This window comes from Primulina huaijiensis, unplaced genomic scaffold (genome assembly GCF_012295235.1).
Source record: "Primulina huaijiensis isolate GDHJ02 unplaced genomic scaffold, ASM1229523v2 scaffold10763, whole genome shotgun sequence".
NCBI lineage: Eukaryota > Viridiplantae > Streptophyta > Magnoliopsida > Lamiales > Gesneriaceae > Primulina > Primulina huaijiensis.
In genome coordinates, this window is record NW_027342193.1 from 84690 (window position 1) to 109580 (window position 24891).

Below are 24891 nucleotides of genomic sequence, written 5' to 3' on the forward strand. Positions count from 1 at the left end.
TTTACTCAGAAGGAATATGGATTCACGATCGCAAACATAGACTCATTAGCTATCAACAAACAAATAACAAGGGTGAATGGCAAGTTTTCCCCTAAATATGAATCAGTAATCACCCACCGCCTCAACATAAATCCTAGGTCAAGTCGACAAGATTTTGCACCCTAGTAAACAAATGATTATGGGTAGTTCTAAAATGGTTGTAAAATCATTAGTTTTTTCCGAGAGAAACTAGAACTACAAATAATTCTTTGATATCTTTTTTGGGAAAAACTAATGAGTTCTTCGATATCTTCATTTTTTCAAGCAATCTGATGACAACAACAAAAGCGAATCAATGCTGTCAGAATTGTCTTCAAACAACATTAAAATACATTTGGAATTGGAATGTAAAATGTAAAGAAGAAAGATAGAAAAAACTACATGATCTTCATTTGTTTACATGAATTGAAGGTATAAAAGTAACAAAATGTACAGCAGGATTACCGGTCACCACCATTGATGCACCAGAACTCCACTTTTTCTAAGAGAGGTAAACAGCTCCAAGCACTGCCCATATGTTTTCTGGTACTTGGTTGTCCTCTCTCCCGGACAGCATTTCTGCCACCTATCGTAATGACACTCGAGAAACAGCTCATCGATCAAACAAATAGCTCCCGTCTCAAACAACATAGGAATTAAATCAAATTCAGTCCCTTCCACATCCATCTTCATCACCACATATTCTTTTTCTGTCACCGTATCCTTTAACCAATTCGAAAAATCAAATCCCTGTATCTCATCTACACCACCAATGGAAATTGAACTACCAGAGGACTGAGTTGGTTGAATCCTCCCCATTCCTCTACCTTTTTCTTGCTTTTTATGACCAGGGTCTTCGTTAATTTCAAAGAACAGGCTCTCGTTTCGCACCCAAGCTGCATAGGGGAGTAAAGTAACACCTTTCTTGTTCTTGTACTCGTCATGAAAAGTCCTATCAGCTTCGATCGCGTATATATCAAAAGTCTTATTTTGCTTAGGATATTGCTTCTTAAACCAACTGACAATGCTAGAGCCATAGCTCCTAGCTCCAACATCAACATACACGTACTTTGTCTTAAAACTGATATCAGCCACGGAAGACAAGTACTTTATATTCTGAATGTTCTTCTTCAAAGTAATCCATGGTTTTTTCGGTTCTTCTTCAATCAAAGGCTCAGCTTTCCTAATCAAATCCAGTTTATAAGTGGCAACAGAGCATTTATTGTCCAGACCACCGCCCACTTTTTTCACCAGTCGACCACTATCCGTGTTGACATACACCTTTTGCATCACAATTTCCCGAATGAAACGCGTATCAGAATCGAACCCAAAAAAATCCTTAGTCTTTACCAGTTTAAAAGAATGGAACAAATCAAGAAATGATTCAAAACTGTATGTATCGTTGGTCGTAGTGTGGGTAACCAGAAACCCTTCAGCCTTCATCGTCCGAGTAATCTCCGCCACAAAATCACCCGGCCTCAATGATTTCTCCACTACTCCACCTCCACAAAAGACGAAATCAAAACTCTCATCATCGAACGGCTGTTTAAAACCCTGCCCCGAAACCACCAATGGCTTGAAACCTTTCTTAGCGATACCAACGGAATCCTCCACACCTAGCTCCTTCAGGGCGAAAACGTCAGCTCCTGTTGGTGTTTCCACGCAAAGGGTTTTCGAATTAAGGCTCAAAACACCATCAGATATGAGATCCTGGAACACAGAAGAGAAAAATCTCACAGCTTTCTGGAATCCCTTCGTGGACCAGAGATCAGGAACTTTCTTGGGCATCGACGCTGACTGCACACCGGAGGACGAAAAGGTCACTGACGAGGCTTTGTTCAGCTTCCCAGCACCGGCGACGAGGGTGAAATTATCCGGCAACGAAAAGAAACAGAAATCGCCGACGTCACACGACTCTCCTCTGATAGTCACCACGTAAGCGAATCGGATAGCGATGATAAACACACACAACAGAAACAGCCGCACCAGAAAATTCCTCAGAAAGTTGGGTTTCCCCCAACTCGGCTCCATAACAAACAAACAATCAAAATCCTATCTAAAAAAAGAATCTTTTTTTCCTATTCTGTGTGCATTCCCGTGTATGTCAAGCTTCAAAAAACAGTGAATAATCTTCCCAATTAACGACAGCAGAAGCGAGCAGAAGTATGGTTACCCCCGACGAGTGAGCGGATGGGAAAAGGGTAGAAGAAAGGAAACTTGAAGAAAACAAGATAAACAAATCTGGGAAACATAATTGGGCCGTTGGTTGGCGAAACTGACTCAGAAATTTAGGTCATAATAATTTTCTGGTATTAATCTAAAAATAGTAATGATTTTTAGCTAATCTTCGTATATTATAAGAGAGTGTTTCGGATTTTAGCTTTGGTTTGAAGAAGGAAAGAAAAATAATGGACGCGAGAGGATGGATAGGGGAAGAAGACGACGTGGGGTGGGTGACTGGAGGAGCCGGTCGTCAAGGAGTTAATATCACATGCAGCAGTTGCACAAGTCAAATAGAATGTTTCTCGATCAGATTCTTTCTACCTTCACACTTTGTACATAATTCTTATATTATATATGAAAAAATATGTTTGTATTATAAATTTCAATTTTAAATAATTAATTATACAAACAGATTAAAATTTTAAAAAAAACATATTTGGATTGAGTCATTTGACTATATTTCTGTGATTTCAAATGTGTTACTGTTATTTGATTAAATTCAATCCAGTAGATTTTAATTTATATCTCTTTTGTTATATCAATTGTGATGTGTGATCAAAAACTCTCCCAACATTTGAGAAGTAGAAAGAGTTAGTGTGAGGTAATATTTTGTTAAATTTTATAAATTGAATTTTTTTTGTCATTTTCATTTGACAATACACATTGTATAGTACATTGAGATATAATTTTTGCATAAGAAATCTCTATAATTCCATGCATCAACGGATGTCGAAGATTTCTCAATTCGATAAAAAGAAGTGCATCCGGGTACAGGAGATTATTTATGGGAACAAGACATGCGGAGAGAAGCTGGAAAGGATGGCGACACGGGGTTAACCCCATTTTGCCAGCTGGATATCAGATTCCGTTAGCGGCGGAAGAATTTAAGTTACCGTTAGTTTCGTTGCTTTCCCACTTTTCAAGAACCGATTGATTGATCACACTTTTTTTTTTAAGAACAAAATCATTTAAAGTTTCTGGAACTAATCTTAAACTAATTAATCCAATAATCCATTTACTCCCCCTTATGGCTTACACGCAGGCGGGGTGGGGTGTACGGAGAGCAGTCAGCATATTTGCTCTATTTTAAATCATATATAACATTTTAATTTTTTAAATTAAGTAACTTATACTAATTTGAAATATAATTTTGTTTAAAAAAAATTTAGATCACCCGAACCACGTGTCTTCTCCACTGACAAAAATGCAGTAATGAATATAGATCATCTTAAAGTTAGAATCGAACAACTCGATAGATCAAATGTTAAAATGGAATTTTCCCAAACTCTAGAAACGAAAAATATGAAGCTTTGGTTGAACTCTCTCGTCTCATGCCTACCTAAACGAATAGTCTTTTTTTTTAAAAGTAATTTTAGACTAAACTTCTACTTTATAAAAAGACATAAATTAAATACTAGGATAAATATTTAGAAAAAAAAACAAAGAAATTATTTAAATATATTGTCATGACCGAGTATAGATTGAATCAAGTTAAAAAAATATTAGTAGGACGTACGTCAAAATCTTATTAAATCAAGATTACTTCATTAATTTTGTCTTCCCCTCAAGTAACCCTTTCAACCCACCAAATTGCCATACCCCATGCTAAAGAAAAGAAGTCGACAAAGATAGCTACATGCACAAACAGATTAATAAAGACAAAGCACATTGCTAGAGAAAATGTGCGATTAAATAAACAAGTGTATTATTTTGTTCAAGTTTCATTTTCATTTGGTTCAATGCCAACTATTTTTGTCTCTTGTTAATATGATTGTAGATTGTAGATTCCATCGTGAAATTAATCAGAGGAGTTCATGCCAAGAAAATTTAAGAGTCCAAGTTTCTACGATAGCAACATAATGATATATATAAATCAGGATAATTGAATTTAATGCCGATCAAATTTACAACTTTCCTACCGACAAAATTTCCAAACTAAGTAGTGATATATCTCATAACATGATACATAACATATCGAACACAAAGTTTGATCATATACCATTCTTTCAAGAATTATTTGGTGGGAGAGCCGTTTCGATGTTTGAAGGCATGAGAATGTTGAAACCATCTGCAGCGGTTGAAATGAGCATTCCCGGTATCTGTGAATGCCAGTGAAGTTCTTTCAAGTCCTTCTGGCCCTGCGAGATGAACAAGTTTGAGGCTTGGGAGTGGAATTGATTTCAGTTCAGGAAAAGGGACAGAGAATGTGGTGTTACCTGATGAACGAAGAGGAGCTGTGGAGGTATATCTGTGGGTGCATTGACTTGCTCTTTTGTCATGGCTTTGAACTCGGCCTCCTCTTCTTCATCCCTCTCCAGAGAAAGGTCCCATATTCTGAAAGTTTTAAGTAGAGTGGGTCGATATAATACGAGTTAAGAGGATTAAACAGCTAGAAGATACTATCAGTGAAGGGTGATATTTGGAGATTTCTCACGTTAATTGATTGTCAGTTGAAGAAACCGCCAAGGTGGAAGCCTCGTGTGGACTCCATTCAATGGAAGTAATGGGATGTTTATGGTACTCAAAATGTGCCACAACCGAGTCTCCTTCCTGAGGGCAAAAACAGAGTTAAGACTGGCAAACTTGAGTTAATCTAAAAAAGAACAGGTTTGCGCACTCGAGCAATTAGCCTTTTCGTTTCATCCCTGTCTAAAAAAGAACAGGTTTACGCACTCGAGCAAATTGCCTTTTTCGTTTCATTCCCGTCAAAGAAATTGGGAAAACCAAAACCAAAAAACGGTCTGGAAAGAAGCATCAATGGCTCTGTCAAATGCAAAATCAGAGAGAGAGCTTTTCCTAGACCTTGAGGACACAATGCGATCCCAAGCTCCATATTTTCAGCCCGCTCGGCTTGAATCTAAAAAAAACTATTTTTAGGCTCGAGCTCAGGTCAACTAGGAGTCCAAATTTGAGCTCGATTCATTTGGATTTAATTATTGAGCTCCATTAAGCAAGGGCTCAAATTCAGAATAAAGCTTTTGAACTAGTACAATTTTAAATAAATTTACAAAATATCAATTAAAATATTGAAGTTTGGAATAAGCTCAAGCTGTCAAACAAAACATTCTGGCTGGAATTTGACTAAAAAATATATTCGACCATGTTCGATCTCGACTAATATATGAAGCAAACTCAAACCAACTCGAAAAACTTGAGAACTGGTTTTATTTCCAATTCCAGTTAAGTTCCATGTTCGAGCTCGGCTAATATTTGACTCAATTTATTTCCAATCCCAGTTAAGTTCCAAGCCTCCCACACAACCAAGAAATTAACACCAAGTCTTAGTAACTGTCGAGAAGATTTGAAAACACACCTTGAGCAATCTAAGATCCCGGATTGAAAATGTTCCATCATCACAGCCAGATGCTAGCATGCAACTCGCCAATCTAGTTAAACAAACAAGCAATACAATAAAGATATTTGGCAAGATGATGGAAAAACAGTAGCATGATGCTGATGGTTAAACACCTGTTCCACGTTAAAACGTTTACATCAGCTTTATGCGCTTTGATGGAAACAGCTGGAGACTTTCCTGATCGGATATCCCAAATTGCAACATGCCCATCAACAGAGCATGATGCGAAGACGGGAGGTTCTGTAGGACTCCACTGCGAATAGGTAATAAACCATCATTGCGGAACAGAGAGCAATATATAAGAACATGTTTAAAAATGCAAGTTTACCTGTAAATCTTCCACACTAGCTGTGTGTCCAACAAAGGGATTGCTATCAATGTTCCACGTAGAATCAGATGCTGGTTCCCACAGATGAATACAATTCTTGCAATCCCCTACGTATATGGAAGCATATAATGATTACACCAATTTCTATGCATGTTTAGCTATCAGGAAATACAATCTGATGTAGTCGAGCAACATAAAGGAAGCCACCAAGCAATACCAGACACAAGCCTTGCAGGGACAAGTGGACTCCAGTCTATGGCATAGCCTTCATCCTTGTGTCCGCCAAATTTGACTAAGGGAGATTGATTTGATACAGTTGATTCTCCATGGTTAGTTTCAGCATCCGATCCGACCAAAGCAATTAGGTGAGAACTGAAATCCCACAACTGCAAATCATCGAAAACGAATCTAGAAGTTTAAGCATTTAGAATATCTTGAAAAGGGATATGTCTAAACCATATCATACAGGTTATAGAGCGAGTTTTCCTAAAATAAATATTTCACTTGACAAGTCCCATTTACAAGAAAGCCAAATGTCATATCCATCCTTTAAAGAAGGCCATTGTTTGTGGTCATTGCAGGTGTACTGGACAAAATAAGATCTGATCATGAGAATTCAAATTCTAAGTCATATCCAGCCTTTAATGGAGGCTGTTTGTTTTTGGTCCTTGCATTTTTTTCATGTAATACTGGACAAACTAAAATACTGAGAATTCAAATTATAATTTTTCACTGTATAAAGAACTAAATCAAGGCAAAAGCAATCCGCAGTACTATGTAAAGCTCACCGAACATCTGATGCCAAAAAATATTACCTGAACAAGACCGGTATCTGCCCATGAAGCACAGATATGGGGATTTTGTGGCATAGCACGTAGGCGGTTAACACATCCTTGATGAGACACCTTACGTAGCTGTAGATCCATCAAGAGAAGATGCAGAACACCTTATATCCACTGCATGAAATTAAAGAAGCTAAAAAATTAAATATCAGCCACTTAATACAAGAATACCTGCAAAACAGGGGCCATAGTTCCACCACCCTCCTCTTCATCATCCTCATCGCTGTCGGTACTATCACTATCCATGTCAGAACCATCATTATTTTTCTTTGTTGGCAATAGTTTACGTCTCTTCCCGGAAATGTTAGATATCTTAAATATTCCAATAGAATTCCAGGACGCTTTTTCTGCCTGAAAATATGGGAAATCAACAATTGATGACGATGAATCACTGCCACTTTAGAAATTACCAAACAGACTTTTTAACTTTATGGCAAAATATTGAAAATTGAAACTAGATAAAACAACATGTGGCAAAATTGTTGCACATTGAGCCATTTTCTCATCGAAAAATCATGTTGGGCGTATCAACAGTGTTCTATTCCTCTGACATTGCAAAAAATTTAGGCTAAGGCATATGTTTTAATGTCGTAAATTTCCGTGGCTCATAACACCATAATCAGTGTAACAGTCCCAGCTTCATAACTACATACGTAAATTTGAACTAATATGCTTATAGGCAGGGATTAAGAACAAACCTGTGTTCCAGTAACGCAATACACTGTATGTGGAAACTCAGTTCGCACCAACCCCAATGAATCACGCAAGATATCAAAACTGCTCCAGATCAAAATATAATATTAGTTCCTCTTTCACAGTATTATGCCAACGCTCACTTAATCCACAAAAAAAAGAATATGGTCACACTTGATTATTGGAGATCAGTAAAGAAAAAAGCATCATGGCAGTAAATACTTTTCTGCAAGAAAATGACCTCAAACAAGGCCATCCAATGTGAAAGGCATGAAGATAGTTGTACGCAGAAGGGTCGCACTGGAGCTCCTCTCCCTCCTCCAATTTGTCTACACCAGGTTGCCATACCTTTGTTGGAACTGAAAGTTCAGAATTTGATGATGATCCTTCACCTTTCTTCAAACCCTATAGTTATTTCCATATTATCCTTAAAAATCATCTATTCAAGCACTCAGATTGACGAAATAAAGTACCGAAATAAAACATTCAAACAATAAAAAAAAAAAAAAAAGTACAATGAAAAATTGAATTTTACTTTGTTTTTCCGTTTGGCCTTTTTCGGGTTCTTTAAGCTCCGGGCCATTCCCAATATCTGAAAGTTATAGATCAAGATTAACGACGAGGAACTTCAGGTGATGTCGTGTATATATCAGAAGAGAGGTGCGAAGGTTTCGGGAATTAGGGTTTATCGCATTGGGAAAAAAATCTAGGAAAAACAATTTATTTGGGCCAAAATCTGAACGTGGGCTTTGATCAAGGCGATTGCACTTAAAGATGGGCTTTGACAACAAAATTTGGGCTTAAATAAGTTCATTATTTATAACTCTACACACATAAATATTTTAAATTTTAGACGATGTTTCGAATTTTTATTAATTATAATAAATCACCTCCTCAATTGAAAATTTAAAAATAAAAATTTTTAAAAAATGTCTATACCATAAACAATTATATGATAAGGTGGATGATGTAAAATAAAATGTTTTTTTAGTGAATTCTAAAACTAAATCTAGTTTGTAGAGAGAAGTAAATGATTGTCAAGTGATTGCACTAAGTGTGTTCTTATAAAAGCAACGGTATAAACTGACTGATACAAGTAAACATTCACCGAATATTTAGTGGAAATATTTTTATCAAACAACTGATGTATTCAATTGAAGTATTTTATGAAAATGCATAAAATGTTTCACTAATCATTTCAAAACTTTAGTACAAGTTCAATATTTATTGAAATTTCAAAATGTTGTAGTCTTTTTATATCATATCTTCTTACATATTCCATTCCATAACCATGAACTACAAGTTAATTAAAGAACCCTTTTTGTTATAATGGTTGGATATCATGTATATAAAGACTTTCACTCAACTATTATATCAAACTCGTCTCTTATTCATAGGAGTAATTTTTTTTAAAACGATATTTTATTCTATGCTTGAATAGAAAAAGTTTCATGTCAATTTTTGTTTGTCACAGCTCTGTCATTTTCTGATGTTTTTCTTGCTGTCTTCAGCCTAACTGATTTGGTCTTCAAACGTAGTTACAAAGAATGGTTATAGACATTAAATACAAGATTTGACAAACCTAAGCGTTATACTTTCTTCTTTTCCATTCCATGAAATAAAGATTCACTAAAATTTGGTATGTGGTAGGATTTTTCTCCTCTCCGGATCATGAGCATGGACACTTCTCATCGTGTTTAGATTTGATCCAAGCTTCATAGATCTTTGTGTTTGCTTAGAAACACAGAAAAATCTTCCCCCCTATCGTAAACAAGCTAGGAAATGTGCTGGGAATACAAGAATTGGCTTGCTTGTAATGTTCTCTGTTTTGATTCGACTCTAGATAAAATCGTTCGAAGCAAGTCATTTGGATAACGAGCAAAACGATATGCTCAAAACGATCAGCGGTTCCAGACATTGGTTTATGCAGATAATCTATTTTCTTGAATACTAATTTTTCTGGAACAAATTTTGATTCTTTTTGGCATTTTATCAAAACTTCAACTGATTATCCATTAACAAAGTACTTCAGAAAATAAATTGTAAAAAAAAAAAAAAAAAAAAAAAAANAGCCATCGTTCCTCAGACCCAACATAACTGTTCCCTCACAATATCTAAGCAAAAAATCTGTCCAACTTGAAGGGAAGTCCAACAAGCCACACTTCGAGCCTTGATCTTATAACCTTCCACATCGTTATGGTTTCGCCTCATTCCATTTCATCCAACTGAAGTTTCCAACATTTGGGATCCAATTCAGCCTGCAAATCGACAAAAACACACAATTCAATCACACTTGACCTACAGTACTTGATCATGGAAGATACTCAATTCTGATGCTTTACCTCGAACACTTTATCCCTCCACTGAAATGAGCAACCCCGAGCTTCCAAATGCTCGAATAGACGTTGTGGCAACAATGATTTAAACCACGTGTGAAGCTTTACTTTAGTTAATCCTCCACATGCTAAGAGTGCGGCCGCTATTCCGCTCGGGGTCAAGCCATCTAGATGAAGAACAGTCAAGCTCTGTAGACAGCTTATGCTTGCAAGGGATAATAGCCCCACGTCGGTGACTAATGTGTATGACAGATTTATCTGAATGAAAAGTGGATAAATGAGAAAGAACTATTTTTGGACGTAAATCGTGTGTAAGAATGGGGAAAACACTAAAGAATAATTGCTAATTACCTGTTTGAGGTTTTGAGAAAAGTGGGCATGAGAAATCATTCCAGAATCATCGATGTTAGGACATTTTTTAGTATCTAACTTCGTAAGTTGTCGGCATCCCTCGGCTATAGCTGCTAGACCCAAAGATGTGATAAGGGTGCAACCTCGAATTTCTAGTGTGTGTAGCTTCGAACATTTTGATAATGACATCAACGAGAGATCAGTGACGAGTTCACAGTACGCCATGTTGATTATTTCAAGGTCAGGACAACCACGAGAAATGGCCAAAACCCCTGAATCAGTAATTCCAGCCGATCTGCAAAGAGAAGAATACGTATTAATTTTCAAACAGGAAATGAAGTATTTAGAATTGGTTATTGATGAGATTTTTCAAGGTTGATTACAATTCAAAAAGTTCAACACAATAAAGTTCCAGAAATATGTTGCATATTGCAGGCCCGGGCATTTGTAACTATCGAATTTGCTGTAAAATTTGATTCTTTTTAATAAAACAGTGAACACCATCTTTTGATTGTTGCGACACAATAGCATCACACGGGTACAGGGACATTGTTGCTTTCAAACAAATTATTCAGAACATAACTAGAATGAATTGGTACAATGATACAAATGATAACATGGAAATAATATGCATATGCTAACCTGTATAAGTCTAACTCTCTGAGCTTCGAACAGCCTTTGCCAACATGGATAAGCCCTTCACCAGTTATATTCAGGCAGATTCCCAACTTTAAGCTTGACAGGTGTGAGCACCTCGAGATCGATTTTAAGCCTGAAGTAAAATAATTCAACCATCCTCAATACCAAATTCATCATTAGTAACCATTCGACATTTTCTTCAGAAAAATAAAGCAGTTACCTTCATCATCTATTTCATTATCAGTAAGGTCAAGCTCCTCGAGATATGGACATTGCTGCCCCATCAAAACGAAAGCATCGGCCGAAACCAAGGTGCAGGACTCCATCTTGAGGGAAGTGAGGGAGGTACAAGAACTCATTATATGTGATAAAGAAACTCGAGTAATTTTGCGGCAGCAAGTGATATCTAGTTTTCTCAAATCTTTATGTTTATTGACGAGGAAAGATAGTCCTTCATCCCTCACTCCCACGCACTTACTTAAGCTCAGTTCTCGCAGAGATGCACACCAGTTTCCTATGGATTTAAGCCCCGAACATGTGACCTCGCAACCGTCAAATTTTACAGATTGCAGTGTAGAGAACTTAAGCAAACGATCTGTAAGAGAGAGATCCACCTGGGAAAAAAGTATAAAATGAGCCAATTGATAACTACATCACCAGAGGAAGAGGAATTATGGAGGAGACTCACGCAAGAAACATATGATACGATGAGTTCCCTCAAATATGGAGCAGCACTGGCCAGAGAAAACAAACCCACATGGCTTACGTTCTGACAGCTCGACACATCAAGTTTCTGCTAAGACCGAGAGGTCATATGTTAGTAGAGACAAACTCGTAGCATGAGAACTTATACTGCTCCGCAATTTTTGCTGTAAAACAGAATCCTAAGAACCGTTGATGGAATTTCAAGAATTTTATGTTCTATGTAATCTAAGTCACCTAAATAATCCACCACGACCAAAAAAATTAATTGTAACTCAGAAAAGAATGTGAAATAACATGAGTTTGGCAGCCATTTCCGAATCAAAAAGGAAAAAACAAAAAAAGCCCAATCCAGACAATACCTCGAGTGATTTGCATTGTTTGAGCTCTGCAAGAGTTTCATCATCGAGACCAAAACACCCTTCCAATACCAAATCTTCGAGGCGTTCGAGCCCCAAGATTTGTGGCAGGCAATTATTTGTTATCTACATACAACAACATTTAGACAAACAATATTAATTTTTTACTCCATTATTCTATCTCTATGGATATACATACATTAGCTATATCGTGAAACCAAACAAGCTCAAGATTGGCAACAGAGCAATCCTAAATGTTCCGTCAATTACTACCTGCAACTACTGAAAAACATGAAACCTTACCTGCAAGAAAGAGAGATCCAAGTACCGAAGATCCTTACACTTAACAGCAACTATGCCAACCCCTAAGTCACCAACACCAAGACACCATTTCAAGCTGAGAACCTTCAGCTTCTTACAACCCACAGCAATACAACCAACCCCAATATCAGTGATCGATTTACACCTCACAAGCCACAGTTTTTCCAAGTTCTTGGCCTCAGCTATCGCTGCTGCGGCCAAGTCCTTGAGTTCTGTGTCGTTTGACAGATCAATCTCCACCAAATTCCGACAATTCATCACCAGATTTGACAACCCCAGATGAGTAAAAAACATGGACCTGGAAAGATTGATCGAACTCAACATTTCCTTGCTTTGAGATGATATTATATTCAGTAACGTGTCTGTAATCCTGGGACACGAGGAAAGATCGATATTTGACACGAAAGGGTATCTCTTCAGAACTTTTCCCAAGTGTTCTGAACGAAGGGGCTTCAAAAGTTTTCTGTGGCGAGACTCGATCGTGTAGAACGATCTGCAAACAAGAGAGAATGACTTCGTATCAAGTGGGTCGCCTTGGAGGAAATCTAGAATGATGAAAACGATCTCTTCGGAGAGAACATCAAAGGGGTTGAAGGAAGACGATTTTTGCCTCTTCGTTGGCATGATAAAGGCGGAATCTTTAAGGATCTCCGAAACACAAGCAGAAAGCAGGCTCGAAATGATTCAAAAAAGCCACAGATTTCAAGCTTTCTTCAGTCACATGCGGAAGAAAATCTATCGCAGGTGGAGATGGCGTAGATTGAGAGACGAGAGCATAATAAATTAATTATTTGGTTTCTTCTCGCATATTAAGCAAAAGTTTATCAGCTACTTTTAGGACATAATTACCCTTCTTTCATAGACAGCACATGGGATGTTGCAGTTTTGACCCATACAGACACTTCCCATTAAAAATCTGGCATAGATACAGATATTTTCTCTACGTCAACAACAAACATCATAGCATATGATTCCTTCATTAAAATACACGTATATATTCACACAAAACTCTGAAAGCAAACTTAAATCCGAATGACTCAACTCAAAAAGATTCAAAACTGTATGGAGAAGGGTATTCTTGTCTTTTGGACTCTGAATTGACAGGGGGAGTACGGAAAAGGACAGATAAGAACGGTAGAAGACCAGGGGAGGACGTGACGAGGGTAGTTTGGGGAAGATAAAAAGTCATTTCCTTGATTCCATTCGGGTATCATTCGGTGGAGAAAATATTTGAGGAAGGACGTACCGTAAGTGCGGAAAGTACCAAACATCTTTATTATTATTATTATTATTATTATATATTTTTAAATAAAATATGGTTGAAAAAAGGAATAGGACTTTTAATATTGTTGGTGGGGAAGGCCGTACTTATGACTTGTGGACTTACGACCTTACCCTGATAAAGAACGCCAACACCAATAATAATCCACTCCCTCAATTTACACATATTTTCTTTTAAGTCCCTTTCACCTTATCAACATTATAATTTATATATTATTATCAAATAAGTAAATTTTTGAAGTATTTTATGATTCAACATAAAATAATAATGAGTTCTCGAACTCGAGTTGCTGATTGACATCCACGACATCGAATAACATGTTATATATCAAAAGACGATGTTTTCACTTTCTGTTGTTACACTATTGTTACAATGTGTCGATTTTATAATTTAGATTTTGATATGTGGATTTACGATTTGATCGTTGAAATTGTATAAAGTTGTGCTTGGGGTTTTAAAAAAGATATTTTGTGTAATTTTCTCATTGCCAAGCATATAATTGTTTGATACTCACAGGAAATTTAAGGTCTGATTTCAGCAAGTGTCACTAGTCCAAACGCAGGCTTTGAATTTACCCTGAGCCTGAAATCACGAAGAAGACCGTTAGAAAGGAGCCGGGAGGGTGTCTCGACGTAGCCCCTCCGACGCTCAAATCAGAGACTGATGATATAAGTGAAGTGCAGCTAAGAGTACGGCTAAAAACAATATAGTGAATGAATAATCATACGCTCAAACTTGGTATTTATAGGAGAATACATAGGCTTGTCATGAGTCCTTCACCTATGGGCCCTAAATATAAGTTAGAAGTTTGGGCCGTATCTTGATGAACTCATGCTTGAGGTATCATTGCTAATTGTGGATTTACAGTAAGGTGGATTCGGGGAAATATTGATTTCATCGATAAAAAAGAAGTCAAAGTTATATAAATAATTATTATACACGCATTTATGGAACTTAGAAATAACATTAAAATTAGTATTATATTTCCCAGTGCTTGTGGGATAAAGTTTGCCAAATTATTGTATTATAATAGTAGCACTCAAAAGAGAGAGAAAGCTTTGGTGGAGGTTGAAACTTGTGGAGGTTTATACCATGCAACTTGCCAAGTGAATCTCTTAACTTTTGCTTTAGATGATAACAGAAATAGTCTGATTTTCTATCTCATTCAAAAATATTATTTTTATATCAATAATATTATTTATAGAAGGAGTCAATCCGTTTAACATACATATATATACATAAAATCGTCTCACAAAATATATTCTTTTTGTGTGAGTCTATGTTAATCATCCTTAGTTACTCATAAGCATGTGTACCAAGAAATATTATATCATCCTTAATTTAAAAAACCCCAAGAAATTATTATATTAAATTATACATTTTTTATTTAATTATCAAAAAATCTTATATCCCTGGATCTTAATATAATTTATAATTTTTTTTAATAAAGTGCTTAATCCACAAAATATCGTATATAAAAAATTAATTTACACGCATACAAATAAAAAAAAATTTATTTTTTTAACTAAGAAAATAAAGAGGTGGTTGGACCGAGTTTTTTGAGAGCATCTTTTAAATTTGAATTAAAGGACGAAGGGGTACATCAAATTGTCAAACTAGGACATATTCCACTAGGTTTGCCGACCCGTACACCATTTTGTACTACGGAATATTTAAATATATGAGTTGAAGGAGGATCTTTTAATATTAACTTAGATCTAATAATCGAATATAAATAATGTTTAAAGTTATAATACTTTTATTTTTTTATATTATTCAAAAAAATAATCATACTTTTATTATTTTTTAATATTACTTATGTTATTATCTTGGAAAAAAAGACTTTTTTTAAAAAAAAAGTTGGAAATTAAGTGCGTCTCGAGCTCGATATCTCACTTTAATTTTCAACATTGAAAATTAGAGTGTCTGAAAAGTTATAAGCTAGCCAATTTAACTTTTCAGACTGTTCCAGTTTTTATGCAATTTTAAATTCTACAAAATAAAATTACGGGGTAAGAAAAAATTTTGTCCTACCTTAACTTATTAAAAAATTGTATGAAAAATCATCTTATAAAGGAACGAAAACTCTATAATTAATAATTATTGACTTTTTCTTGATATTATTATTATAAGATTACAAATATACCCTTATATTTTTAAATTATCCAAAAATGCTACGTAGATGCAAATCTGTGAATTCTGTTTCTATCAGTGATATTTGATAACTTGGTCAAATCTAATTGGCATTGATAACTTTGTCAAAACATCTTGAATTTTATGGCTGAAATCTGTTTCTATCGTTGAAATTAAGGCTTTTGTTCCCATCCAAATTACCATAATTATTGTTACTCCGTGACATTTTTTCAAATCGAATGTACCTACTCAATTGAGCCAATGATTTACACGGTCTCGAGGCTAGCCTATTATAGGGGATTTTAATTATAAGTTCTATAGGAACTTGACGATCTTATTTGATCAAATAACTAGAGACAAATTTTTATGTTCATTTCATTATGATATTTCTGAACAAGTTCTTGGATTCATATTTGTTTGTTTTTAATAAAATAAAAATTTTACATATGATATCAACATTTTTTGTCGTACGTAAGTGTTCTGACAAATATGACTAAAAACCAACATAACGCAAAGTTACGTAACAAAAACACAACTTTGACAAGATGGATTGAAGCGAGTTCTGGACACCATTAACGACACATCGATCCATTTGAGCAACTTGATCCTATTCGAGTATAGCACAGAACTCATATCATGAGCATCAATCATGAAATATGTAAAAGGTTGTCTGTGATATTTTAGATTCTCACTAGCATGAGCTTGTGGATCCCGTGCGTATCAAAATAGTATCACCACTTCTAGATGCTCAAACTACTGGATTGATGTGTTAATTCACGACAAAGGCGTTTTTTTAAAAAATGGGTGATTGTAATACCTCGTTCTACATTGCATGGTGGGACGGATGTGAATAGTTTCATTACAAAATACAAAAGGACTTTTCCAACAACTTGGTTTAGTTATTTCACAAAATAAGAACAAACAAGAATAATTGCTAGAAGAATACTGTTTTGACAAAATGAGAACATATGGGAATTGTTGGAAGCAGGATATTCCTTCTAAAGTCTCATTTTTCTTGAGGGCTCGTGGACTCAAAGTGTGACAATGTTAATGCACATACCTGCATTTGCTGAATGACCGGTAAATCAAACATCCATAGTCCAAGCCGTGACGTGGCCACTCCACTCATCAGCGTGTATGCTGCTATGGATTTGTTGTTGATAAATACCGAGGCAAGAGATAGGTCCACTGCAAATATTTAAACTCAAGTCCTGGATCAAGGCTAGCTTATTATGTTATTTAGAACTATAATTGATTTTCTGAAGGAAAAGTTGTGGCTTACCTGAGACCAAATGGACCAGAGACCAGTTCTAAGTGTTGAAATATGAGACTGCAACTCAGGATACAGAAATGTTGCAGCGATACCAATTGTCGCGCTTATTCCACGTGCAATTCCAATTACATAAGTAGGTATACCTTCCCATTCCAATGTAGCAGTCATTAATGATCCAAAGCTGTTGGCACCATTTTGTTGAGCAAAAAGAAACGAGCACAAAGAAAAGAGAACATTTTGTGATCCAGAAAGTGGATAACCTGAGAACTGTGAAGTATGAAGTACAATAGAGCAAGTGCTAGTCCTGGTAGGGCTACTTCTTGCTGAATATACGCTTTCCATGCACTGATGTAAGGAGTATTAGAAAAATTATCGATTATCGTCCCTCTTGGGCAGCTCTCTGGCTGCTCCAAGTCAACTTCATCTACTTCCCTCACCAAAGATCTTGATATCCTTCTTTCACTTATTTCTTTCAAAGCTGGAATCCCGTTGTATACCGATATCAAAAGCCGATATTGCAAGAACACAGATAACACATTCCAGAGAGCCATAGCCAGGGAAGATGCAGTTAACGTCACAAAGCTGATAATGAATCCAGAAACAAGAGGTGCAAACAACTTGCAGATTAAATCGATTCTTCATATGATTGAGTTCATCTTTGTTAGTACATCAGGAGCTTGGTGATCTGATTTAACCACCACCCTGTAACATTGATTTGCAAAGCTACTTTGTAATGAGAGTGGATATTTGTTAACGAGAGATCATGTCATCAAGTCAAGAGACTTCCTACAGTGGATAAGTCGGTTGTTGAAAAATGACACAAATTCGCTCTGTAAATAGTCGATTGGATTTTAAAGTTGAAAGATTAGGAGATCGATTAATCTTATATGAGATCTAAACATTTCAATCATACAATTACTTAAGCATATATCCTTGACCCGAATTTTCACAAGTTTGAGGGATCTCCTGTGCAAGAAGAGAGGGGAAAAATTACATCTCTATTATCTATTTCTGGTATCGTTTTCTCAACCATTTCATCTTAATGATGATACACGTGCCTTTCTTCTTATAATTAAATATCTAGAATTATTGTCCTGATATTTCGTATAATACTCTAGATTACTCATTTTTCCAAATGGAGGTGAGGTGTATTACGTTATCAGAGTAGGTTTTCAATGAGACGGTCTCAATGATTTTTATGTATTCGGTTTGACCGGATCAATATTTAGAGTAAAATAGCAATAATTTAGCATAAAAATTAATATTATTTCATATAACGAGTTGAATAAGATATCTGTCTCACGAAATTGATTAGTGAGACGTTCTCACCTGAGTTTTTTGGTAACTGAAATATAGACCAGTTTATTTCAGTCGCGTGAAATAAATTTGATTTCTTTGAAAAGTGTGGGTTTCAAAATTAATTAGCGTTTCAATAACTAGGTCAAAAAATGAATTTCGCGAACTTGAAAGTGGCCCAAACCGATTTACTCCTAAAACAAGCCCATTATGCAATATAGTATGTAATATTAATGTGAAATGATTTACTATGTGGTTTATATTAATTTTAGGCAACTATATTAAGATTATTAAATGATAATTATTAAGATATAAAAATTTCAAAAAACATTTAAACTATATGGCGATGTGATAAGTTTTCTAGTTTAAACAAACCCAAAAAACCTCTAAATATTTTATCCAACATGACACAAAATCTAATGTTTAATTTGGTAAGTTTGGTAAAATTAATCCAGTCGATAACGAATTTCAAATCTCAAATAGTTATTTTTTAAGTTATTGAAGTTGATTTCAAATACACTCCGACAAAGATTCATTTAAGATCCTCAAATATCTCTCGGATCCATATTCTTCAATCCAGATTAGAATATCCCGTGAATAATTTGAATCAAGAATAAAAGTAATAAATTTTCAAATCACAAAAGATAAATATTGCTACATTACTAATGTCACACTAACAAGACATCGATGCGCCATCAAAACCCCCCCCCCAAATCCTTGAAATAAGGTCATATTTTTCACTTACATCTCATCAATTAATAATCCACCCACTAATATTTGTCTCCCTTTAATTATTCAATCTTTCCCGTGACTAGGGTCCATGTTTGCCATTATTCTGAGATGTAATAAATCGCGGTGGCAACACCATATGAATCTCTAATTGCATTGGACTTATTCTTAAAACAATCACGTGATGTCAACTATACCTTAAAGTTCGACATATCTAAAATGGAATTAAATCATTAATTATATTTCTATATCTTTTATGTCTTTATTTAATTTGATTGAATAAATTTATATAAGAAGATAGAAATTCTTTAACCATCAAACGATATCGAATTAACTCTATGTAGAAATTGAATTTGCAAGAAATTTTAGGTGTACGTTGGATAAATTTTTAAGCAAGTCATGTGTAATAGGGTTGATCGAGGAAATGTTGGTGGTGAGAAGAAGTGAATAATAAATTCTAACTTTCTTTCAATTTCTTATATATTTGGATGCAAAAACTTGTGTGAGACGGTCTCACGGGTCGTATTAGTGAGACGGATATCTTATTTTGATCATTCATGAAAAAACATTACTTTCTATGCTAAGAGTATTATTTTTTATTGTGAATATGTGTAGGGTTGACCCGTCTCACATATTAAGATCCGTAAGACGGCCTCACAAGAGACCCACTCATATTTGGAACCTCAAGCAATACTTGAGATTACAATTAATATATAATTAACTATGTCAATGCTATTTGTAAGTGGGGGCATTCGTCTTATTTAATATAGTGAGTGATTGTATTAGGCACAAATATTTCATTTGATGGGCCTTTTTCACTTTGTGTCCATTGAAAAAAGTGAAAAACCTAATTATTCACAAGCAGATATAAAAAGGTATTTGTAATGTTCATGGAGAAACCCTCCACTGAATTTTTATATTCCAACCTTTTTTCTCCTCTCTATCTATTTACATATATAAAAATTAAATAAATTATAAATTGAATTCAAAGACATGAGAAATTTACATTTCGAAAAAGTTGTTATTGTTATGATATTTATATATATAAAAAATTTGCCTATTTGCAATTATTTCGTTTCAAACCTGAGGATCCCGACCCCGACGACGAACAATTGGCCGATGGAGAATATATGTATGGATGTCTGGTCATGACTATAAGATAGTAACGAACACAGGGACGAGTGGTGCGCCTCCCGATAGCCTCGAAATGGTTTTCAATTATTATTCGAAACCTGCTAAAAATCCCATGTGAAAGTAAGAAATATGTGAAAATCCAAGGCCCTCCATATTGAGTACATTTAAAAAAAACACATTAAATATTTTGACGCGATAGGCCTTTATTTTTATTTATTAAATTCAACCTATGTATTGTAAGTATTAGTGAATTGATAGATGAAAAAGATCAAAAGGTATACGAGTGATTGTCCGAGTGAAAAAGATCATGCAGAAATTTCAACCCCTAGGGAAACTGATTGTATAATCTTCTATATAGCTTTCAATTATTTTGATTTCAAAAGTGGAACAAACTCATATACTGACGATCTCTCACTTCAATTTTTGTTCATCCTTTCATATTACACACACGTATGATTTGCGCTCTGTTGAATCACTATAGCTGGGATGACATGATTTGTTTCCGACGTGACCCCTTCAATGCCAAAGTCAAGCAAAACATGTGAATAAAGAAAAATAGTTTGAAAAATAAAGTTAAAAAAAATGTAATGCATATGTGGGGGGCTAATCGTACAAATATGAAATTTACATAAAATTTGAGTTCAAATGTGACATGTCGCAACATGAATCAATACATACGATAAATAGAATTCGAAGCAAGACATCAAAACATATCGTAATTGGAGTATCAATTTATACACAACATTGTTATTCATCTCCTTATCAATGATATACTGATCAGTCCCTAATTGTTATTCCTCTAAAGGGCGAGGCTGTATATCGGTTATTATAACCCACCGTATCAGGACTTTGTTTTATCTTGTCATGTTTCGGAAATTTCTTTACCACTTTAATTTGAATTCTAATAGTGCATATTCGAGATTTCATAGCATAGCAAAGGGATCACGATGAACGAAACATATACAGAATCAAATCTCATGAGACGTGTAATGTACGATCGAGTTTTCAAAAATAAAATAAACATCATTATTTTAAAACATACTTATAAGCCCACTTACATGTTCTTTTCTCGAAATAAGTGTGAATGACTTGCTACTCGAAATGATATTTCCTTGATGCTCGAACTTGGCTCAAACAAAGGTCGAGTGTTGTTCAGAATTCGGTGCTGCTTACCTTGCTTCTTGGACGAAACTTTTGCTTCAAAGTGAGTAGAGTGTTGCTCGAATGTTTTGTTGTTGAATTGTTTTCGGAATATGAGAGATTTGAAGCTTGTGAAAGGTGATTTATGTGTGATAATTGATGCCCTTTTATAGAAAGTCGGTAAGGCACCCCACTACATGTCATGATCTTATGTCTCAAGCCACTACTATATAATCATTCACCCACTAAACCACATTTTTATGCCTCTAATTCATGTTTAATTATCCACTAAACCACGTTTTTATGCTACTAAGTATGTGGATTTTCAAGATCTTCACATAATATTTTTATCATAAAAAATAATATTTTTCATAGATAAGAAATAAAATATCTGTAAATTTAAGAATTTCGCTACAATGCGCGGTGATGCACTACCCCACTCTTATAAATAATAATCATCCCTGACACAAAAATGGACGGGAGTCGATATCTTTTTCTTCCCCCACATATTTCAGGAGGCCCCGCCCCATATTAAAAAGAGACATGAAAGCACTTATATATGACTACAAAATAACTAATTAATTAAATTTGTGTGTGTGTGTGTGTGTGTGTGTGTGTGTGTGTGTGTGTAATGTTTGGAGTTGGGGGAGAGGTTTTGTAATATATATTATGTCACGAATGCTTTGATGTCATATGTGCTATAAATCATTGTTATATATATTAACAGGATGAATTGGTGAATGTTGGGAATATTCATTTAGGAAACTTATAATGATATATTTTTCTCATGAAACAACAAATATTTTAGAAGATTTTCTGCAGCAATTAGGCTTCAGACAGCAACCTTAATTTCAAAATCTGGGTATAACATGCAAGATCTTGTTATGTCCATTCATAATAGACCCAAAAATAACGACGTACGCCAACCCTCCAGAAGTAGGGATATTCTCTATGCCACAACAACTTGTGCTGTCTGTCTCAGATCAAGACTTGCCACGTACCCAACCTCAAATTTTTGTTTCATCATGTATCCCAGGTACCAGCTATGATCCATCGTCAAGCCCAATTAATCCCGGCCAACTCGGTCGCCACAATAGGGATCATTTATCATTTCTGATTACGACCCTTCCTGTGATCAATGATCATACAAAATCACATGATCTAATTTTGCTACAAATTTAATTTTAATCGTTAGATGTCTTAAAAAAGTCTTAATTTCTGGAGAAATTAAAAAACATGGTTTTAAATTTAGCATTGTTTGAAAAATTAAGGGAAAATGCAAACTTGGTCCTGTAAGTAATCCTCTACTGGTTTTTTGTGCTGATCTTAACAGGTAATAATTCTGAATTTTTTTGCATTTCTTTGTCGGAGCGTTTGAGATAACTATGTATTGCTGACATGATCAATATCGACCCGTCAGTTGAAATGTTACCCGATTGTGTATACGCGTTGGAAAATTGATTGTGGTGTAACATCGTTTGTATAGTGACTGTGAGTGGTCCTATGTTTTGTAATGGAAAAGTTTGTATGGTTAGGAAAAATTAATCAACGTCGTCCCACTTCGACTAATTTTTTACTTTATATTTTTCAATTCCTCGTGCGCACCCTCGAGGTTTCCTTCTGCCTTTTCATCCTTCTTCCTTTTCAACAACTAGTAGTTCTTGTGATTCTTGCAAAAAAAAATACTAATTAATCATAAATCAATCTTTGACTTAGATTTCACTTCATACGCACGTCTACTTTATTGATAATTCAATATTTTTTTTTCAGAAAATATTTTATTATATATATATGCTCTAAATATTTAATATTATGTAAATTAACTCGATTGTTGAAATTATATATTAAAAAATTTGACTGATTGACCGTTTTATAGAATATTTATTATCGGTGCTGCTATTATAAATAATGGAGAAGAAAAGGGTGGACTACTCGTAGTTTCAAGCCATAAAATCCACACTCAGCTCCAAAAACAGAGAAAGAAGAAGCCTAAAAACTGACCAAAATCTTGTCCGAAATCCCATGTAAGTGTGCAGATTAAGCATAGAAAGGTGCCTCCATGCGTATACCTCGAGAAGGTGAGTTGAGCACGATGGAGAAGCAGGGCACGTGCATTACTTGCTCATTTAGATTATTTCAATGGAGTTGGTTCTTCATGTGCCCTTTTTCCCCACCATGACCACTCAATCTTGTAACTCCAAGAAGTCTCGAAAATAACCCGTCTTTGCAGTACTGCCGGATCCAGAGATGTTGCGGCGAGTACCATTTCTCAAGTATCACTTTCAGGTAAATTAGCATCGTTAAAAGTGTCTTGTATGGTTTCATATGATTAGATATACCAATCATGGGCAATATAATCATCACCTGATAATCTGTCTTGTGTCATATTCTAGCAAATCTTTCCATAATTTGCTAGAAACCTTTTCAGATTATAAGACAAGAACGACATCCTAGATCATCTTTTTTTCGTCCAGGCATACGTTCGTCATGTGGCATTTAGACCGAATGATTCTATGAAATTACATCGATACTTCCACGTAGGTTTCCGAACCCTTTACCAGGATTGATCCGATATTTTTAATGATGAAAATGATTGCCAGAATTGAAGATAAATATGAATATAGTTGTGTGTAATATTTTCATATTTTGCAGATTAAAACTTAAGGTATTATTATATCAAGGTTGATCTAGTACAGGACACTTCAACTGGAGGTATTTAGTTGTCTTCAAATTAATTGACACGATACACTCTTCCATACGCATGATCATTAATTCTTGTTCACTTTCCCGCATATCTTCACAAATTGTTTGACTAATAATCTTGCTTTTAAATGCAGGAACTATTTCTTGTGATTAATATCAATAATGCATGCAGAATTATTACACTACAATTTTGTTTTGTTTTTTTTTAAAAAAAGTATTATTAATGTTATTAAATTATTATTGTAAGTAGATGGATAGGTCTATATGAGAATAGGGTCTTCAAATTAATTGACACGATATTATTTTTGCCATTAGTGGATGGGTGGATATTCGAATGAATCAAATATTTGGAGGAGCTTCAAAAATGGGTCCGGCAGGCACCGAATATGTTGGTGGCTATATTTAGTGCTTTGCAGTCTCATCTTCCACAGGCCGATATGTTAAGCCACAAGAAGAGAATTTTTTTAGGGAAAAAAAAAAAGCACACATGAAAATTATTATTCATGCATTCATATCATGACTTACATAGTACGCATTGTTTTTCATTCATTTTACATTTGTTTAGGGGTGTAATTGTTGGATTATGTATATATATAATATATATATTGGGTTGTGTGTTAATATGCTTTCCTTATGTGTGAATATAAATGAATGGATGGTGGGTTTGTCCCACATAAGAAAAATAAAGTGGTATAAATAAGATTCTATTGTGTTATATTTTATGGAAGTGTAAGAAAGATTGGTCAAGAGGCTCTCTCTCGTGCATGCCGGCGCAGATGGGTTGCAAATCATGAGCCCGATTTGAACTGGAAAAGACTTGACTTGCGTGCAAGCGTACGAGCGCGACCTGGATACGTCGAATGTAGAACCGATCAAGGCAAAAATCGCTCATGCTCTCTGTGTGATTTGTGCGAAATAAGGCATAATTTTCAAATTCATTAATGTTACAAAATCAGGGTATATATATGCTCCAAAGTGTCGAAAGCTGAAGTCCATTCTCTTGTGCACATTGCACTGACCAAGTATATATCCTG

General features: G+C 35.1%; 3 protein-coding genes and 1 long non-coding RNA gene across 4 annotated transcripts; 1 reads left to right on the forward strand and 3 right to left on the reverse strand.

Annotated features, from left to right (window-relative positions):
* Positions 1-312: 312 nt before the first annotated feature.
* LOC140965539 (uncharacterized) lies at positions 313-2447 on the reverse strand. The gene has a single exon (XM_073425620.1). The coding sequence runs from the start codon at positions 2047-2049 to the stop codon at positions 487-489; it is 1563 nt and encodes a 520-aa protein (XP_073281721.1). The 5' UTR covers positions 2050-2447; the 3' UTR covers positions 313-486.
* A 1657-nt stretch (positions 2448-4104) lies between these two features.
* LOC140965516 (protein HEAT STRESS TOLERANT DWD 1-like) lies at positions 4105-8185 on the reverse strand. The gene is made up of 12 exons (XM_073425571.1): positions 7995-8185; positions 7701-7864; positions 7465-7543; positions 6938-7117; positions 6740-6838; positions 6142-6310; positions 5925-6031; positions 5710-5849; positions 5555-5627; positions 4676-4791; positions 4458-4575; positions 4105-4379 (listed from the first exon to the last, which is right to left on the reverse strand). The coding sequence occupies exons 1-12, from the start codon at positions 8040-8042 to the stop codon at positions 4248-4250; spliced, it is 1425 nt and encodes a 474-aa protein (XP_073281672.1). The 5' UTR covers positions 8043-8185; the 3' UTR covers positions 4105-4247.
* Positions 8186-9438: 1253 nt separating this feature from the next.
* LOC140965549 (F-box/LRR-repeat protein 3) lies at positions 9439-13178 on the reverse strand. The gene is made up of 8 exons (XM_073425631.1): positions 12150-13178; positions 11850-11972; positions 11474-11578; positions 11006-11399; positions 10789-10918; positions 10147-10441; positions 9802-10053; positions 9439-9717 (listed from the first exon to the last, which is right to left on the reverse strand). Exons 1-8 carry the CDS (start codon positions 12789-12791, stop codon positions 9667-9669), a joined length of 1992 nt encoding a protein of 663 aa, XP_073281732.1. The 5' UTR covers positions 12792-13178; the 3' UTR covers positions 9439-9666.
* A 9622-nt stretch (positions 13179-22800) lies between these two features.
* Positions 22801-24059, forward strand: LOC140965553 (uncharacterized). The gene is made up of 2 exons (XR_012173105.1): positions 22801-23440; positions 23548-24059. It is a non-coding gene; the product is annotated as an uncharacterized lncRNA (long non-coding RNA).
* The last annotated feature ends 832 nt before the right edge of the window (positions 24060-24891 follow it).

Bases quoted from the DNA above. Each gene is read 5' to 3' on its own strand.
- LOC140965516 (XM_073425571.1), bottom strand. From the start codon at position 8,042: ATGGCCCGGAGCTTAAAGAACCCGAAAAAGGCCAAACGGAAAAACAAA. The intron at 7,865-7,994 runs GTAAAATTCAAT...AAATAACTATAG, and splicing joins AGGCCAAACGGAAAAACAAA to GGTTTGAAGAAAGGTGAAGG. The intron at 5,850-5,924 runs GTAAACTTGCAT...ACCTATTCGCAG, and splicing joins CTAGTGTGGAAGATTTACAG to TGGAGTCCTACAGAACCTCC.
- LOC140965549 (XM_073425631.1), bottom strand. From the start codon at position 12,791: ATGCCAACGAAGAGGCAAAAATCGTCTTCCTTCAACCCCTTTGATGTT. The intron at 10,054-10,146 runs GTAATTAGCAAT...CTTTTCATTCAG, and splicing joins TTTCTCAAAACCTCAAACAG to ATAAATCTGTCATACACATT. The intron at 9,718-9,801 runs GTAAAGCATCAG...GTCGATTTGCAG, and splicing joins GGAGGGATAAAGTGTTCGAG to GCTGAATTGGATCCCAAATG.
- LOC140965539 (XM_073425620.1), bottom strand. From the start codon at position 2,049: ATGGAGCCGAGTTGGGGGAAACCCAACTTTCTGAGGAATTTTCTGGTG.